Source organism: Amblyraja radiata, chromosome 7 (assembly GCF_010909765.2).
Source record: "Amblyraja radiata isolate CabotCenter1 chromosome 7, sAmbRad1.1.pri, whole genome shotgun sequence".
NCBI classification, from domain to species: domain Eukaryota; kingdom Metazoa; phylum Chordata; class Chondrichthyes; order Rajiformes; family Rajidae; genus Amblyraja; species Amblyraja radiata.
In genome coordinates, this window is record NC_045962.1 from 63,869,773 (window position 1) to 63,889,892 (window position 20,120).

Sequence of the window (20,120 nt, forward strand, 5' to 3'; positions counted from 1 at the left end):
AGGCAGTGACTAGTGGGGTACCGCAAGGCTCAGTGCTGGGACCCCAGCTATTTACAATATATATTAATGATCTGGATGAGGGAATTGAATGCAACATCTCCAAGTTTGCGGATAACACGAAGCTGGGGGGCAGTGTTAGCTGTGAGGAGGATGCTAGGAGGCTGCAAGTTGACTTGGATAGGTTGGGTGAGTGGGCAAATGCATGGCAGATGCAGTATAATGTGGATAAATGTGAGGTTACCACTTTGGTGGCAAAAACAGGAAAGTAGACTATTATCTGAATGGTGGCTGATTAGGAAAAGGGGAGATGCAACGAGACCTGGGTGTCATGGCACACCAGTCATTGAAAGTAGGAATGCAGGTGCAGCAGGCAGTGAAGAAAGCAAATGGTATGTTAGCATTCATAGCAAAAGGATTTGAATATAAGAGCAGGGAGGTTCTACTGCAGTTGTACAGGGTCTTGGTGAGACCACACCTGGAGTATTGCGTACAGTTTTGGTCTCCTAATCTGAGGAAAGACATTCTTGCCATAGAGGGAGTACAGAGAAGGTTCACCAGACTGATTCCTGGGATGGCAGGACTTTCATATGAAGAAAGACTGGATAGATTCGGCCTGTACACGCTAGAATTTAGAAGATTGAGGGAGGATCTTATAGAAACTTACAAAATTCTTAAGGGGTTGGACAGGCTAGATGCAGGAAGATTATTCCTGATGTTGGGGAAGTCCAGAACTAGGGGTCACAGTTTAAGGATAAGAGGGAAGTCTTTTAGAACCGAGATGAGAAAATCATTTTTTACACAGAGAGTGATGAATCTGTGGAATTCTCTGCCACAGAAGGTAGTTGAGGCCAGTTCATTGGCTATATTTAAGAGGGAGTTAGATGTGGCCCTTGTGGCTAAAGGGATCAGGGGGTATGGAGAGAAGGCAGGGATGGGATACTGAGTTGGATGATCAGCATTGATCATATCGAATGGCGGTGCAGGCTCGAATGGCCGAATGGCCTATTCCTGCACCTATTTTCTATGTTTCTATGTCTATGTAAACAGTAGCTTTGTTGCATTGTCTGAAACCTGCAATGAGGGTTAGCTAATCTTGCACTGTTTTACAGATGCTGAAAAGAAGATAAGACAATGATATGAACATATGATATAATATAACTTTGTTTATTCCAGGAGGGAAATTGGTCTGCCAACAGTCATAAAACACAACAAGATACATGAAACATTAAATTAAAGTGACGAGAGGGAAGTCCAGGATTGGAAATGTGCGAAGATTGGGGATGGGGATGGGGGGAGGGGGGGGGGAGGGGTTAGACTACCCCATGACAGATGGGGGAGGAGTTGTACAGTTTGATAGCCACAGGGAAAATGGATCTCCTGTGGCGTTCTGTACTGCATCTTGGTGGAACCAGTCTGTTGCTGAAGGTGCTCCTCAGGTTGACCAGTATGTCATGGAGGGGGTGAACTGTATTGTCCAAGATGCTCCGCAGTTTGAGGAGCATCCTCCCCTCCAAGACCTCCTCCAGTGAATCCAACTCCACCCCCAGGACAGAGCCAGCCTTCCTGATGAGCTTGTTAATTTTGTTGGCATCTGTGGCCTTCGCCCCGCTGTCCCAGCACATGACAGGGGAAGACAATGCCACTGGCCACCACTGATTAATAGAGCATCTGCAGCATCTTACTGCATACGTTGAAAGAGCGGAGCCTCCTCAGAAAGTACAGACAGTTTTGTCCCTTCTTATACAGTGATAAACATCCAGAAGGCAATTGTGCAATTAGAGAAGGACGAGGTGAAGAGGGGTCTTGGGAAGGGCCTCAGTCAGTGTCTGATAAAGTGCCTGAGAGAATGGCAACAAGAAACTTGTGACAGCTGAGATTAAATGGCTAGGTATAAGTACTGATGCCAGATTTTGTCAGGTTAGCCAAGTGGAAATAAATGCAGGTCAAAATGCGGCATATTTTCTGTCAGTTAAAATCACATCATCAGTGTCACAGAAGAGAAACTGGCAAAATTGACAACTTATCACACTCAGATCTACTTCCTGAAGCAAATTAACACTTAAAATATTCAATTCTTCCTCAATATTTAATAAAAGAAAAAAGACATTCTGGATTATTCAAATGAAACAAAACAGTTAGAAGCAAATCAGCCAAGTCATTTCACCAACTGAGAGCATGGATACATTTCAGTAGAATAAAGAATTCCAAAGTATTGATGCTAGATTTTGTCAAATTATCCAAGTAGAAATAATAGCAGTTCAATAGCAGCACACTTTCTGCCAGTTAAAATCATGTTATATGATATATGTCATATATTTAAATATCATGATACAGTTTTTTGTATTTATAAATACTCCATGTTCAAGTCTGCTAAGCAATGCCAAAGACTTTGTTCAACCAACTTGGAATCCCATCCATTCATTTCTACATACTTTTCCTTCCAATTACGTCCACTCCTTTTATAGTTCTTCAGTGCATGTGCCCACCTGTAGAGCAGTGTAAGCATTGCTTTTGCTTCCTCCACTCGGCCAACCTCTATCAATTCCCTAATAGCTCCCTCATCCTCTCTCAACCAGTCATCTCCTGGGAACTCCCACCTTGCTTTCCTGATCACTTCCTTCAAAGCTCATTCCAATTAACACTTCACCTAGTTATTCCCTGATGCCACAGCCCAAAATTAAAATCCTTGTAATTGGCGAGTTTCCAAGTTGAACATGTATGTACAGTAGACAAAATTGCTGGAGAAACTCAGCGGGTGCGGCAGCATCTATGGAGCGAAGGAAATAGGCAACGTTTTGGGCCAAAACCCTTCGCTGCTCTCATGTAGATCAGGGGGATTTTTAGGGAGGGAATTCAAGAGTTTAGAATTGAGGCACTTATAGGTTTTCAGTGGTAAAACAATTCATGGTTATGTTCACGTGGTCAAATCAATCTTTATTCCTGTATCTCTTGTTTACATTAGAATAAAGCTTGATATTTTAATACTTAACAATCAGATGTCCTAAAAACTATTATTTAATTTAAAAAAGTAATAACAATTTTAAGCATAAATATCTTTCGGATGAGACATTAAATTGAGGCTTTATACAATCCCATCACACTATTTCAAGGAAACATTAAGTGCTCTGATCAATGCTTATCTCTCAACTAATATAAGAGGAGAAATTTATTAGGTCATTATCACAATGCCTTGTACAAGTAATACCATGCATATATAAACCTCATTTTCCTACATTGAAAATCATGATTACATCTTCAGGAGAATTACTCATTAGCCATGGAGTGCTTGCAAACACCCCGAGTATGTGAATGGTGCTTGAGAATATGTCTTATGTTTACCAGGCACACAAAATAGAGATAACAAATATGTGAATTAAATATATGTATGAATAAGACAAAATCATCAGAGCTTTCGTGGCTTGGTTGAAAGACTGCAAGCACAAAGGGATGCTATTTGAATGCTCCTCCATAAAGGGTAAGGTAATCCTTTGCTGGACAAGTAATATAAGATACCAGACTAAGTGGGAGCGCTAGTATGGGTGTTGTGGACTGAAGGGACTGGTTTCCAGAGGGCTAGTATGGGCATTGTGGGCCAAATGGATTATTGGGCTGGCGGCTCAGTCACTCAAGCCTGGTGTGCTGGCAGCTCACTCACTCAAGGCTGGTGGGCTGGCAGTTGACTCACGGCTATTCCTAGAAATGCCACTTCAAGCAGGGTGCAAGGCCACCAAATTCAAGTGCAGCTTCCTGCCAGTTCAAGCAGAGTGCAAGGCCACCAAATTTGAGTGCAGTGTCATACCACTTCAAGCAGGGTGCAAGGCCACCAAATTCGAGGGCAGTGTAATACCACTTCAAGCATTGTGCAAGGCTGGTGGGCTGGCAGTTGACTCATGGCTATTCCTTGAAATGCCACTTCAAGCAGGGTACAAGGCCACCAAATTCAAGTACATTTTCATAATACTTCAAGCAGGGTGCAAGGCCACCAAATTCAAGTGCAGTGTCATACCACTTCAAGCAGGGTGCAAGGCCACCAACTTCGAGTGCAGTTTCTTACCATTTCAAGCAGGGTGCAAGGCCATCAAATTCAAATGCAGTTTCATACCATTTCAAACAGGGTGTGAGGCCACCAAATTCAAATGCAGTTTCATACCATTTCAAGCAGGGTGCGAGGCCACCAAATTCAAATGCAGTTTCATACCATTTCAAGCAGGGTGCAAGGCTACTAAGGACAGAGACTGAACCTCTCCCTCTCACTCCCCCTTCTTACAGAGACTGAACCACGCCCACTTCCAGGTTTTATAGTCCCTCCCACCAGAAGGGGCGTGGCCTTCATGGCGTGATTGACAGGAGAGAGAATCTCAACATTTTTTAAACACTAATAACTCTTTTATTTTTCATCGATGGGACAAATCCTTGGAACCAGATGAGCGGATGCGGATGCGGATTCTGAGTAAGGTGGCAAAAAATCACAGCCGTACGTGGTAGAATTGTTTCTAAAATCAATATAAAGCGCAACCAGGAAGTGGTCAAGATTAGACTTTTAATTATATTGAAGGCAAGGCAACTTTAATTAGGCAAGGCAACTTTAATTAAGAAACACAGCTTTAGCATTTCCAAACCTAAGGCAACACAGCTTTAGCATTTCCAAACCTAAGGCAACACAGCTTTAGCATTTCCAAACCAAAGGCAACACAGCTTTAGCATTTCCAAACCATAGGCAACACAGCCCTAGCATTTCCAAACTATATTTTCAAACCACATTAAGGGCACTGACAGGTCAGTAAAACCACTCACAGTTTAGTAGACATGTGTTCAGTGTTATTCACAGCTCAGACTGAGAGACGTGACCCTCTCGCTCTCCCATCTTGCAGAGACTGAGACACTCAACACTTCCGGGTTTTATAGTCCCTCCGGAAGGGGCGTGGCCTTCAGGAGAGAGAATCTCAACATTTTTTAATCACGAATAACTCTTTTATTTTTCATCGCTGGGAAAAATCCTCTTGTCCTGTGTAGCAGAGGGGGACTAAGATGGCCAAAAATCACAGCCGTAAGTGGCAGCGTTTGTTCTAAAATCAACATAGAGAACAACAGGAAGTGGTCTGGATCAGACTTTTAGTAATATAGATACTTGTGTCCTGTGCTTGGCTTTCGATGGCTTTATTCCAGCAATACCGCAATCATATTTTAAAGGCCTGAATCTTGGCTTTTGACAGTCTGTGTCTAATTTTCTTGAGTTTGGAACAGTGCAGTGGTTCCCTACAGGGAAATAATTCCCCTTATATTTATATTAGAGAAACAGAATCGTTCTACGTGTTTTGGTAAAAGGCTAGTTTTGAAGATCTTCACTGTGGTAACATATCTCACCAGATATCCAACTGACGCAGAATACTAATTCAATTCAAATAAGTGATGTTCTTTTCAACCTTTAAAGTTCTAACCATAAATTTAGAATCAAGATTTCTCAGTATTCAAGAATTTCAAATTACCTTCAACTTACAAAGTCCAGTCGGAATGTTATCACAGATCTGGCAAACTCCATCATAAAGTGTCAAAACCTTCGAATCACTGAACAAGGATCCATCATTTGTAATCTGTCAGAGAGAAATCAACAATACTTTTGCAAAATATTTTATACTAATTTATCTAATATTAATTCATCTTTAGATATATATATTTTTTTTTAAATACTTCTTAACTCCAGTTAAAAAATACAGAAAAAGCATAATCAAACATATGATTGAATTCATAGATGACAAATAACAGTGATCGTCTCCAGAGTGCACCTCCTAAATAGTTTCATAACTGAGGATCATGTGTGGAGGTCATACAAACTCTGGGAAGCAAGCAGCTGTTGCAGGAGGAAGATGCAGCTCAGAACTTAGCATGGAATTCGACCCTAGTGGGAATGTCATTTCCCCCCCACATTTTGACTTACATTTCATTTGTTTCCCAGCTGTTTATGGGTTCATTTTTACATTTTCTCTGGTGCATTAGTTTCAAGCATTGCAACTCACGGCTCCGAATGTTTTACATGGAATAAAGTGGGTGGAGGACATTCATGCGATATTGGTGAAGGCATTAACAAAATGGAGAAATCGCCACCATGACAATGGAAATATCTTCCAATACAAAAGAACTTCAAAATAAAACAAAATATTTTGGATGTTAGGAGTCATACACAAGTTCCAGATAGAACTGATTTTAAGTGGCTTTTCTTAAGGTAGCTTAAGAAAAGCCACTTAAAAGTGGCTTTGGAACCACCAGGGCTACCTAAATGCTCTGGATTTTGGCTAATGCGCTGTAAAGCGGGGAAGCCTGGGATTTACTGACATATTTAGGTGATCATAAACACAAAGAGTTGTACAGTGCATAAACAGTTCTTTTGGCTTACTATGCCTATTCCAACCATCGTGCTTATCTATACTAATCCCAGTTTCCCGCATTAATTCCATGTCCCTCTATGCCTTGCTCATTCAAGTACTTGCCTTAATGCCTCTTAAATATTGTTACTGTTTCTGCTTCCACCACCTCCTATAGCAGCTCCTTCCAGATACCAACTTTTCTTACTCTGAAAAAAAGTTATCCATCAAATCTGCTTTAAATATCCTCCCTCTTCCTTCAAACCAATGTTATCAAGTTTTAGACACCCCTATAATGGAAAAAGACTCTAGTTATCTATCAAGTCTTTGCCTCTCATAATTTTATCTTCCTCTATCATGTCATGTCTTATCCTCATTCATTTCAGGAAAACAAACCAGTCTATCCAATCTTCCTTTACACTCCAATGTAGGCAACATCCTTATGAATCTTTTCTACACTCTTTCTAGCTTGATCACATATTTCCTCTGGTGAGGTGACCAGACTGCACACAACACCCCAAGTGGGCCTAATTGATATTTTGTACAACTGTAATATGACATCCCAACCCTTGTACTCATTGGCTTGATTAATAAAGGTATCCATGCCTTTTGTCTTACTCATCACGCTGTCCACCTGTGTTGCCACTTTCAGGGAAATATGTACTTGTAGCACTAGGTCTCTCTGTTTAGCAACATTCCTCACAGCCCACAATTTGCCGTTATGTCCTGGCCTGGTTTAACTTCCCAAAATGCATCACCTTGCACTTGTCTAAGTTAAACCCATTTGGATGTACTAGTGCAGGGCAAGAAAGGATTCTAAAATGGAAATAAAAGAACAGTAAAACTATTTGCTGAGACCAAAATATATAAGTGGAGCTTGAAATGGCAAGATGATGGATGACTAAAACTGTTTATGGGACAGGTCTTAGGCACATATCTACATTGTTTAATGCTTCTGAAAGATATAAGTAGGGAGTACCAAGAAATTTCCAGCTGCATGGTTCAATTCTATTTAGGGATTGGAATTCAGAGGTACTGGCAGTATTGAGTAATGCCATACAATCCCCGGAATTGCAGGTTGAGTGATGAAGAAAATCAAGAGGTCGGACACCATCAGGTTTTCTAACAGGCACAATGTACAATTGTATAAATGGACGGGTGCTTTGCCCACTTGTTAAAAAATGTAGTCCAAATAATTTCAAGGTAAAATTGGAATGCTAAACCTTTGCCAAAGAAAGAAGTGAGGATGCTGAGAATAACAGGAGGTGCTGGGTTGTTTCGGGCCTTGCTGGGAAACTGCAGCTTCTGATGCACAAAAACAAAATTTAGGCTGTAAATTAATTTTAATTTCTGTACAGATTTCTTCAAAAACCTTACCTTTATTTGCCACCTGGCAAATGGTTTGTCTGAAAACATGAAGTCCACAGTCTCAGTTTCCGTAGTTGTTAAGGCTGGAATTGGGCAATCAACTGCTTTGGTGCTAAGGAACTCTGCTTTTGTTGTATGCTTAGCTCCTGGAACCCATTCATTATTTATACACTGTGTTTAACAATAACAGGACAGACAGAATGAGTTTCTTGTGGATGTATATGATGACAAATGCATTCCATATCATTGCTGTGGCCAATGCTACTAAAGAGACAATAAAATAAATGTTAAATATTTTGGAGGAAGCAGAGGGATATGGTATACTAGTTCATAGCCTACAGGATACAGTATATCCGTAGCAACATGATACATCCAGAGATAAGTTATCTCACAACCAATGGGGAAAAAAAAGGGAAATGGGGGATTCAGAGATATGAGATAAGTGTTTGAAGGGGGCCCTTATCCTGTTCCTTTCCATTCCTTTATAATCCTACTTCTCTCCCTACCTTCATACACTCATCTCCCATTCCCGAGTCCCCATTTCACTTTTTTCTCCCCTTCTCTCCCCAACTCACTGTTCCTATCCATGCACATCCCTCCCTCCAGCTTTACATTTCACTTCTCCTCTCATTACCTGACACTCTTTGTCTCCTTTTCACCTCGATCATTTGTCACTTACTCCACCCATCTGCCAACCTAACGTCCCCCGCATCCCATCTATCAGTTTCCAGGCTTTTTCTAGCTTCTTCTCCAACCAGTCTGAAGAAGTATCCCAACTTGAAACATCACTGAGTTACTCCAGCATTTTGTGTCTACCTTCAATTTAAACCAGCATCTGCAGTTCTTTGAAACATCACCTGTCTGTTCTCTCCTTAGATCTACCTGGCCCTTTAAGTTCTCTGTGTTTTCTTCAAAATTCCAGCACAGACCCTTGTGTATCCAACTTCTGTAATGAATGCTATTCTAATTAGTCATTTGGTATGTTTGGTATTGGACATCTAAAAAAGATCCAGAAAGAATACTTGGGACTCAGTAAAAAAAATATTTTCCTAATGCAATACTAAAATAACCCTGACTCCCATTAAGATATACATTTTTAAATTAAATATGTAATCTGCCCATCTCCATGGTCTGTTTACAGCAATCTTTCAACTTTCCATCATAATAATATTTTGCTCAGTGCATTACTAATGTATTTACTGACAAGCTATTTATGAAGGTGTTAAAATTAAAGTTTCCGGTCAGGTAGACTTTTAACCAATGTCCAAATTATGGGTGCAAGTCACCAAAGAAAAAAACAAACAGATTGTATTCATCCAGTCCTTTCATGTACATAAAAAGCTTCAGTGCCTAATAACCCATACAGCACTTTGAAGTCCAATCACTAATATAACAGATGGAGCATGCCAATTAATTTGCCCAGAGCAAGATGCTACAAAGAGCATGAGGCAATTATGAAATATTCTGTTTTTGATGGTTGTTGAGAGGTAACCAAAACAATTTGCATTGCATATCATTTATAACATAGCAAAAGGTGTCGCAAGGCAATTCACAAGAATGTTTTCTTCAACATAAATGCAAGCTTCGGGCATACAAACTTTGTTTGAGACAAAGACAAAACTTGATTTCAAGCAGCGTCAAGAATGGTAGCAAGGTAGAGAAGTTTTGGGAAGGAATTCCAGTCAAGGGTGTTAAAAAGTACAATCTAACAAAGATTTTTAGTTATTAAGGGTATCAGCCAAATGGGATTTAATTCTGGAGGTTAGCATTGACATAAATGATCAACCAAAATCTTACTGAATTACATTGTTATCCAAGGACATAATATGGAGCAATTACTGTAAGTTCAGGGATCAATGTTGCCCAGGAGATGAGGGCGGAGGGCGGAGAAAGATGAGAGCAGATTTAATGCCAAATACACTAATGTGATAATCCCACTTTACATAAAAAGTTTGAATTTCCTGATAATTCTGACTGCAATGAATAACAGCAACCTTTGGAAAATCATGCTATGATACAAAACAAGGGTTTGCTGCCCAAGTACAAGAAGCCTTTCATTCCATTCAATAGAATGCATTTTTTCAAAAATAAAACATATTATCAATATATTAACAGTGCCCTCCATAATGTTTGAGACAAAGACCCATCATTTATTTATTTGTCTCTGTACTCCACAATTTGAGATTTGTAATAAAAAAATATCATGTGGTTAAAGTGCACATTGTCAGGTTTTATTAATGGGCAACATTATACATTTTGGTTTCACCATGTTGAAATTACAGCTGTGTTTATACATAGTCCCACCATTTCCGGGCACCATAATGTTTGAGACACATGGCTTCACAGGTGTTTGTAATTGCTCAGGTGTATTTAAATGCCTCCTTAATACAGGTATAAGAGAGCGGTCAGCACCTAGTCTTTCCTCCAGTCTTTCCATTACCTTTGGAAACTTTTATTGCTGTTTATCAACATGAGGACTAAAGTTGTGCCAATGAAAGTCAAAGAAGCTAGTACAAGACTGAGAAACATGCTTAAAACTGTTAGAGATATCAACCAAACCTTAGGCTTACCAAAATCAACTGTTAGGAACATCATTAAGATGAAAGAGAGCGCTGGTGAGCTTACTAATCGCAAAGGGACTGGCTGGCCAAGGAAGACCTCCAGAGCTGATGACAGAAGAATTCTCTCTATAATAAAGAAAAATCCTCAAACACCTGTCCGATGCACTCTTCAGGTGTGGATTTGTCAATGACCACTGTCTGCAGAAGACAGAAATACAGAGGCTACACTGCAAGATGCAAACCACTGGTTAGCCACAAAAATAGGATGGCCAAGAATTGCCAAGATACCAAATTACAGTTGCCAAATTACAGTTTGCCAAGAATTACTTAAAAGAACAACCACAGTTCTGGGAAAAAAGGTCTTCTGGACAGATGAGATGAAGATTAACTTATATCAGAGTGATGCCAAGAGCAAAGTATGGGGGAGAGAAGGAACTGCCCAAGATCAAAAGCATACCACCTCATCTGTGAAACACAGTGGTGGGGGTGTTATGGCTGCTGAAGGTACTGGCTCGCTTATCTTCATTGATGATACAACTGCTGATGGTAGTGCAAGGGTTCCAGGGGCTAAGCATAAACAAATGCTTCAAAACTCATTGGCCGGCGGTTCATTCTACAGCAAGACGATGATCCCAACATACTGCTAAAGCAACAAAGGAGTTTTTAAAAACAAAAAAATGGTCAATTCTTGAATGGCCAAATCAATCACCTGAACTGAACCCAATTGAGCATGCCTTTTATATGCTGAAGAGAAAACTGATGGGGATTAGCCCATCAAAACAAATATAAGCTAACGATGGCTGCAATACAGGCCTGGCAGAGCATCAACAGAGAAGCCACCCAGTAACTGATGATGTCCATGAATCGCAGACTTAAAGCAGTCATTGCATGCAAAGGTTATGCAACAAAATACTAATCATGACTACTTTCATTTACATGATATTGCTGTGTCCCAAAAATTATGGTGCCCTGAAATGGGGAGACTATGTAGAAACATTGCTGTAATTTCTGCATGGTGAAACTAATATGTGTAAAAATGGCCATTATTAAAATCTGACAATGCGAACTTTAACCACATGTGATTTTTTCTATTGCAAATCTCAAATTGTGGAGTACAGAGGCAAATAAATAAATGATGGGCCTTTGTCCCGAACATTATGGAGGGTACTGTGAATGTTTAAACTAAAAAGTATTTTAAAAACACTTAGGGGCATTTGGATAGCAGTAAAAGGATTAGTCCAAGTCAACATGGATTTATGAAAGGTAAATCATGCTTGACTAATCTTCTGGAATTTTTTGAGGTTGTGACAAGTAAAATGGATGAAGGGGTGCCAGTGGATGTAGTGTATCTAGACTTTCAGAAAGCCTTTGATATGGTCCCGCATGGGAGACTGGTGACTAAAATTAGAGCACATGGTATTGGGGGTATGGTGTTGACATGGATAGAAAATTGGGTGGCAGACCGGAAGCAAAGAGTAGGAGTGAACGGGTACTTTTCAGAATTGCAGGCAGTGGCGAGTGGAGTGCCGCAAGGCTCGGTGTTGGGGCCGCAACTGTATACCATTTATATTAATGATTTGGAAGAGGGAATTAGGAGCAACACTAGCAAGTTTGCGGATGACACAACGCTGGGTGGAAGTGTGAACTGTGAAGAGGATGTTAGGAGGTTGCAGGGTGACCTGGACAGGTTGAGTGAGTGGGTAGATGCGTGGCAGATGCAATATAATATAGATAAATGGGAGGTTATCCACTTTGGTGGCAAAAACAAGGGGGCAGATTATTATCTCAATGGGGTTAGGTTAGGTAAGGGGGAGGTGCAGCGAGACCTGGGTGTCCTTGTACACCGGTCACTGAAAGTTGGCTTACAGGTACAACAGGCAGTGAAGAAAGCTAATGGAATGTTGGCCTTCATAACAAGAGTATTTCAGTATAGGTTCTTCTGCAGTTGTATAGAATCATAGAAACATAGAAAATAGGTGCAGGAGTAGACCATTCGGCCCTTCGAGCCTGCACCACCATTCAATATGATCATGGCTGATCATCCAACTCAGTATCCTGTACCTGCCTTCTCTCCATTCCCCCTGATCCCTTTAGCCACAAGGGCCACATCTAACTCTCTCTTAAATATAGCCAATGAACTGGCCTCAACTACCTTCTGTGAGACCACATCTGGCTCTGGTGAGACCACATCTGGAGTATTGTGTACAGTTTTGGTCTCCTAATTTGAGGAAGGACATCCTTGTGATTGAGGCAGTGCAGCGTAGGTTCACGAGATTGATCCCTGGGATGGTGGGACTGTCATATGAGGAAAGATTGAAAAGACTAGGCTTGTATTCACTGGAGTTTAGAAGGATGAGGGGGGTTCTTATAGAAACATATAAAATTATAAAAGGACTGGACAAGCTAGATGCAGGAAAAATGTTCCCAATGTTGGGCGAGTCCAGAACCAGGGGCCACAGTCTTAGAATAAAGGGGAGGACATTTAAGACTGAGGTGAGAAAATACTTTTTCACCCAGAGAGTTGTGAATTTATGGAATTCCCTGCCACAGAGAGCAGTGGGGGCCAAATCACTGGATGGATTTAAGAGAGAGTTAGATCGAGCTCTTGGGGCTAGTGGAGTCAAGGGATATGGGGAGAAGGCAGGCACGGGTTATTGATAGAGGACGATCAGCCATGATCACAATGAATGGCGGTGCTGGCTCGAAGGGCCGAATGGCTTCTTCCTGCACCTATTTTCTATGTTTCTATGTTTCTATCTTGTACCCGACTACTACTATATATTGGGCATCAATGTCTGGTATAAATGAGATTCTGCATGGATTGTAAGGATAAATAACCATGCTTTATTTTCTTTGACTGGGACAAGTTAATTAGCGGTCTCAACTTCCCGATAGATCCCATGAATTTCTGTATTGATTTGCTGCCAGAATTCTGCAATTCCATCTAGTAACCTTGATGCTGTGAAAATCCTGTTTCCCTAGCGAATCAAAGTAATAATAAATCACCTGTCGTAACAAATCATTATTCACATGTATCATTATCTGTAAGTATTACAACAACAAAAATAAAAATATATAAATTGGTCAACATAATTTAAAATAAAATATCAGAAATATTTTCAGTTTTATGTTCAACAAGGTGAGAATATCTTCCTACATGATCACCTAAAGGTCAATTCTTCCACAATGCAGTCATCTTTAGAAGGGTGGCCTATATGGTGTTAGTACAACGTTGTCAACTTTCTTCTCCAGGTATTTTTGAAATTGCAGAAATCAAACATTCCCGTCATCTCTTTGTGAATGTTTTTCAAGAATTTCCATCACTGTCCCTTTTCTTTTTTCCCATTGACACTGATTCCTTGCCCTCTATCCTCATGCAGCTTGTCAAGGCACCAATTATCTACATGGGGAGACTTGAGTGTTTCTTGAACATCTGAGATTAGTTATGTGTTCATGGAGTCATTGCTTGATAACTATCGTGAACAGGCACACCGCATAGGGACACTGACAAATGGCAGTACTAACTGAAGTCAACGTGCACAGAATAGGAACAAACTTGGCAATTTTCTGCTCTGCGTCGCTTAGTGTCTTAGCGGACAAATAACAGAATCGTCCAAACTGCGGTGTTTATAATTGTTATTAACATATGATGAGCATTTGACATCTCTGGGCCTCTAATTTAGAAGGTCGATCTCATTGAAATATACCGAATAGTGAAAGGCCTGGATAGGGTGGATGTGGAGAGGATGTTTCCGCTAGTGGGAGTGTCTAACACCAAATGGCATAGCCTCAGATTAAAAGGACGTACCTTTAGAAAGGAGGCGGCATTCTTTTAGTTAGTGTGGTGAATCTGTAGAATTCATTGCCACAAATGGCTGTGAAAGCCAAGTCATTGAAGTATGTTTAAAGTTGAGATTGGCAGGTTCTTGATTAATAAGGTTATGGGGAGAAGGCAGGAGAATGGGGTTGAGGAAAAGATAGATCAGTCATTATTGAATCATGGAGTAGACTGGCCTAATTATTCACCTATAACTTATGAATGTATTAACTATGACTCTTTAATCCCTGAATGTACCCCTGTGATAAAACACAATCTACTGTTATATCAGACAAGGCTGTCTGTTGTAAATGTACTACCTTTAACATGGGATGTTTTGCTGGTGGCGCAACCTCTCTGCTATTTGCCTCAGTGTGTAGCAACTGTATCAGAACCACAAATTAGCTTCAAGTTCAAACAGACACCCAAGCAATCAGCAATGCAATTCCATGCCTCTTGAAGAATGTCTTGTCTTCCCCTCTTATCACAATGCATTGCCCAGTCTTACTACAAACACATTTCTCAATATTTCATGTTCCCATTCACTACCGTGGAACTTTATCACAGTTTTTGGCTCTATCTATATCTATATCAATATAATATTAAAACTCTGTGGCTGCTGGCTGGCTTACTGCTGGCTGGCTGTGTTTCTGCCTGACTTGTGGTTGCCAGCCTTTGATTCGTTGCTACGCCAACGTCAGACCCAGAAACGCCGAGTTTTTTTCCATTTCGGTAGAGATTTCACTTTTCATTCAAAGTATCCACTCCTCATTAAATTTCGTCGTGTTTATGTACACATTTTTAATAAAATCCTTCTCCCCCCCACTCACTCATTTTGTCGCCTCCTGCTGGCCAGCAACCATAACGGCTGCTGGCGCCCGCATCTCGCCTCAAAGACGCCATTAAAAAACAGCCGCACTGCTGATTCCTGGGCCGCTTGAGTTGGAGGACCACGTCTCCCGTGGGGGCTACGGGTAGGGAACGGCTGCGTTGGGGGAGCAGACCCAACGGGTCTGCACTTGGTCTAGTATTATATAATAATACAACAAAGAAACAGGCCTGCAATGCCCGTGCCAAACACAATGCCTAGCCAAATTGATCTCCTCTGCTTTCACATGATTCATATCCCTCCATTCCCTGCATATCAATGTGCATATCTAAATTATTTTAAATGCCACTATCGTATCTGCCTCCTCCAACACCTCTGGCAGCATGTTCCTGGCACCCACCAATCTCTGTGTGAAAAACGTACTCTGTACATCTTATCTATATAACTAAAATTCTGACCATGACCACTTCCTGTTGTTCCGTATATTGATTTTAGAAAAAAACGCTGCCACTTACGGCTGTGATTTTTGGCCATCTTATTCATAGTCCCCCTCCGCTGCGCAGGACAAGAGGATTTTTTCCCATCGATGTAAAATAAAAGAGTTATTAATGTTTAAAACATGTTGAGATTCTCTCTCCAGAAGGCCACACCCCTTCCGGAGGGACTATAAAACCCAAAAGTGTTGAGTGCCCTGTCAGTCTCTGCAAGATGGGTGAGCGAGAGGGTCACATCTCTCAGTCTGAGCTGTGAATAACACTGAACACGTGTCTACTAAACTGTGAGTGGTTTTACTGACCAGTCAGTGCCCTTAATGTGGTATGAAAATATAGTTTGGAAATGCTAAAGATGTGTTGCCTTTGGTTTGGAAATGCTAAAGCTGTGTTGTCTTTGGTTTGGAAATGCTAAAGCTGTGTTGCCTTTGGATTGGAAATGTTAAAGCTGTGTTGCCTAATTAATGTTGCCTTGCCTAATTAAAGTTGCCTTGTCTAATTAAAGTTGCCCTGCCTGATTAAAGATGCCTTGCCTAATTAAAGTTGCCCTGCCTGATTAAAGATGCCTTGCCTAATTAAAGTTGCCTTGCCTAATTAAAGTTGCCTTGCTTTCTTTTTAATTAAAAGTCTAATCTTGACCACTTCCTGTGCTTTATATTGATTTTACTAAAAAACGCTACCACGTATGGCTGTGATTTTTGGCCATCTTACTCAGAGCCCCCCTCCGCTCATCAGGTGCCGTGGATTTTTCCCATCGATGAAAATAAAAGAGTATTAGTGCTTTAAAATATGTTGAGATTCTCTCTCCTGTCAATCATGCCATGAAGGCCACGTCCCTTCTGGTGAGAGGGGAGAAGGGACTATAAAACCCAGAAGTGTGGGCATGGCTCAGTCTCTCCAAGATTGAGGAGGGAGAGGTCACGACTCACTGTCTTTAGTGGCCTTGCACCCAGCTTGAAATGGTGTGAAACTGGACTTGAATTTGGTGGCCTTGCACCCTGCTTGAAGTGGTAAGAAACTGCACTTGAATTTGGTGGCCTTGCACCCGGCTTGAAATGGAATTTCAAGGAATACACATGTCAACTGCCAGCCCACCAGCCGTGAGTGAGTGAGCTGCCAGCACAACAGGCTTGAGTGACTGAGCCGCCAGCCCAAGAATCCATCGGCCCACATTGTCCATACTAGACCTCTGGAAACCAGTCCCTTCAGCCCACAACACCCATACTAGCAATCCAGAAACCCCCCCCCACTGGGTTTGGATTTGGTGGAGAGGTGGAATATTGCGTTGGGGGACCAGCCCTCCCATGTGATGCTGGGACCCACTTAGTCTAGTAACTATTAAAACTCTTGTTTGTACGGATTTTATTTCGCGAATATTCATTTAAAGCGTTTGTGGATCCACTCCTCCACCCTTTGCTGTAATGGAGAATTTTTAATAAACTCCTGTAGAGTTTTTCCTCCTCCACAATTTGTTTTGAAAATTAGAAATTTGGTTCTTAATTTCCCTGCTTTTTTAGTAAAAAAAACAACATATTTTAAATTCAAACTGCTGCATGAGTCACAATGGATCTCATTTACATATGACATCACAATGGAACAGGGGTGGGATATTGCAACCTTCACGTGGTCTGGCGTGCACAATCAAATAAGATCAAATAGAGCAAGTTGTCCTTCCCCCCTCCCTATCAACCCCTCCCCCCTCTACCATCCTCCCTCTCTACCATCCTCCCTCTCTACCATCCTCCCTCTCTATCTGCCCGTCCATCTCTATCTGCCCCTCCATCTCTATCTGCCCCTCCCCTCACCACTCTCCTCACCCTCCCCATCCCCCTCTCTCCACCCCTCCCCTTCCCCCTCTTCCCCTCCCTACTCTCTCCCCCTCGCCTCTCTCCCTCTCCCACTCTCTCCCTCTCCCACTCTCCCCTACCCTCTCACCCCTCCCCTCTCTCCCCCTCCCCTCCTCCCCTCTCTCCCCTTCCCTCTCTCCCCCTCCCCCCTCTCTCCTCCCCTCCCTCATCCTACCCCTACCCCTTCCCCCTACCTCCCTCCCCACTATTCCCCCTCTCTCCCAACCCCCTCCCCTCCTCTCCCTCCTCCTCTCCTTCCTCCCCTTCCTCCCCTCCCCACACTCCCCCCCATTCCCACTCCCCCCCTTCCCACTCCCCCCTACCCCCCTCCCCACTCTCCCCCGCTCCCCCCCTCCCCACTCTCTCCCCCCATTCATCTCTCCTTCCCCTCTCTTCCCAGAGGGGGGGGGGGGGGTTGGTTAATGTGTGTGTTTAGGGAGAGTGGTTAGTGTGTGTGTGTCCATTCCCCTCTCCCCTCCTCCCCCTCCACCCTCCTGTCCATCTCCCCCCATCCACCCCCCCTCTCCATTTCCCCCTCTCCATCTCCCCCTCTCTTCCCCCTCCCCTGCTTCTCCACCCCCTCTCCATCCCATCTCCCCCCTTCCCTCCACCCCACTCTCTCCCCTCATCTCCCTCCCCCCTCTCTCCCCTCATCTTCCTCCCCCCCTCTCCGCCCCACTCTGTTTGCCCCTCAAGATAGGGTGGGGATGGGGTAAAAGGAGCCAATGAATAATAGTAAAATAATATCAAGGGGGTGGGGTGGTTAGTGTGTGTGTGGGGGGGGGGGGGTTAGTGTGGGGGGGGGGGTGGTGGTTAGTGTGTGTGTGTTGAGTGGTAAGTGTTTGTGTGTGGGGGGTGGTTAGTGTGTGTGTGTTGGGGGGTTAGTGTGTGTGTTGGGTGGTTAGTGTGTGTGTGTTGGGGGTGGTTAGTGTGTGTGTTTGGGGGGGGGGGGCGTTAGTGTGTATGTGTTGGGGGGTGGTTAGTGTGTGTGTGTTAGTCTGTGTGTCATGCCGCAACTTCTCCCCCCCCCACCCGCGTTGAATGGATGGGACCCTCTCATCCTCTCCCCTCCCTCCCCTTCCCCTGCCTCACTTTCCCACTCTCTCCCCTTCCCCATCTCCCCCTCCTCTCTCTCCACCTTCCCCCCTCTGCCCCCCTCCTCCCTCTGCCCCCCCCCCCCCCTCCCCTCCCTCTCCCTCCCCCTCTCTCCCCCTCCCCTCTCCCTCCCCCTCCCCCCCTCTGCCCCACTCCCCTCCTTCAACTCCCCTCCTCCAGTCCCTTTCTCCCCTCCTCCAACCCCCCTTTTCTCTCCTCCAACCCCCCTCCTCTCCTTCAACCCCCTCCTCCAACCTCCCGTCCCCTCCTCCAACCCCCCTCTTCCCTCCTCCAACCGCCCTCTTCCCTCCTCCAACTGCCTTCTTCCCTCCTCCAACCCCCTCTCCCAGGCAAGAGTCCAGTCAAATGCAGTCAATCACTCAAATATTCTTGGGAATATATATCTTATCAGCTACTATCTCATAATTTTGTTCTGCAGAAATAAAGCCATTGTTCCTTTCTTAAATATACATCACAATTTTACTAATAGATGTTTTACAATGGAATGGTTTTATTTTTAACAGTGCTTGTCATAGCTTGACCATTAAATGTACAGTCCATGTCAGTAAGTGCAAGTATGTCACTGTATAATTTTGTTTAGTTTTATTTGATTCAAAGATGAAAGCAGTCTAAAGGGACACATTATTTCAAATCACTATACCAGAAAATCCTTACCGCCAAGCTGATAACTTCACACCGGAGATGCGGAGAGTCCCTGAAGCCCAGGCCAAATACTCGGATACTATTGCATTCGTAGATTCGAATATCACAGAGGCCATTATTCTCCATATCAGTAATCTCAGGAGGCCGAGCTTAAAAATGGAAAAGCATCCACAATAAATTTGAACTGCACTAAGTAAACATGCTGAAAAAACATTTTAACTGCAAACAGCTTTGGCTCTTTAAAAATATGGCTAATTTCAATGCAAACACAGATGTTTCCTTCTTTTATAATAAGAAAAAACATTACTTAGTTTTAATTACTTATATTTTTAACTCATTAGAACTAAACATACCTGACACTCACAATTCTCAAAAAGATTTATATTTCGACCACAGAAGGAAGAAAGCCAATGAAAGACAATGAAGGCATTCAAGCAAATGCAAGACATTATAGGGAAGTTTATTTCATATTTACTGGAAAGCCAACTCTTGCCAATCATGTATAAATTATTGAATCTCTAACAATATCTATAACAACACGCCACCGGGTGGCGCCAGCAATAGCTGCCTCGCCAACAGTCCTTTCCTTCTTTGTGTCTGTTTTGTATGTGCTAAATGTATGTTTTTTAGTGTTCTTTAGCTTGTTTTAAGTGGGGGGTGGGGGTGTGTAGTTGGGCGAAACTTTTTCTAATCGCTTACCTCAACGGAGATGCAATTTTTTTCCGTATCATCACGCCGTCCACACCGCGACATACATCGAGGAGTTGCTGGTTTTTGTTGGAGATCGCCCGGGAGCTCCATCGCGGGAGCCTGCGGACTTACCATCACAGAGCTCACGATCCCTGTCGGGGGTCGTCTTTGGGGCTCCAACCGTGGAAGCCTGCGAACTTTAACATCACGGAGCTCGCGGCATCTGGTTAGAGACTGACATCGGGGACTCCAAGCAGCAGGAGTTTCGAACGCCCCGACGCGTGAGTTTCGATCGCCCCAATGCGGGAGTTTCGATCGCCCCGACGCGGGGGCTTCAACCTCCGGCTGCGGGAGATTCGATTGTCTCGACTGCAGATGGTTCAACTGCCCCGACCACGGG

The 20,120-nt window shown here is 42.9% G+C and overlaps 1 protein-coding gene across 3 annotated transcripts in view; it reads right to left on the bottom strand.

Moving 5' to 3' along the window:
- LOC116975511 (von Willebrand factor D and EGF domain-containing protein-like) overlaps positions 1 to 20,120 on the bottom strand; it is a 244,904-nt gene that overhangs the window by 114,937 nt on the left and 109,847 nt on the right. For all 3 annotated transcript variants that reach the window (XR_004412640.1, XM_033024697.1, XM_033024696.1), the window contains exons 13-15: positions 19,043 to 19,179; positions 7,737 to 7,898; positions 5,487 to 5,591 (exon numbers count right to left, since the gene is read on the bottom strand). Coding sequence is in view for 2 of the 3 variants with exons in the window: in XM_033024697.1 (XP_032880588.1) it covers positions 5,487 to 5,591; positions 7,737 to 7,898; positions 19,043 to 19,179 (404 nt within the window). In the remaining variant the exon portion in view is untranslated. The remainder of the gene's footprint in view (positions 1 to 5,486; positions 5,592 to 7,736; positions 7,899 to 19,042; positions 19,180 to 20,120) is intronic.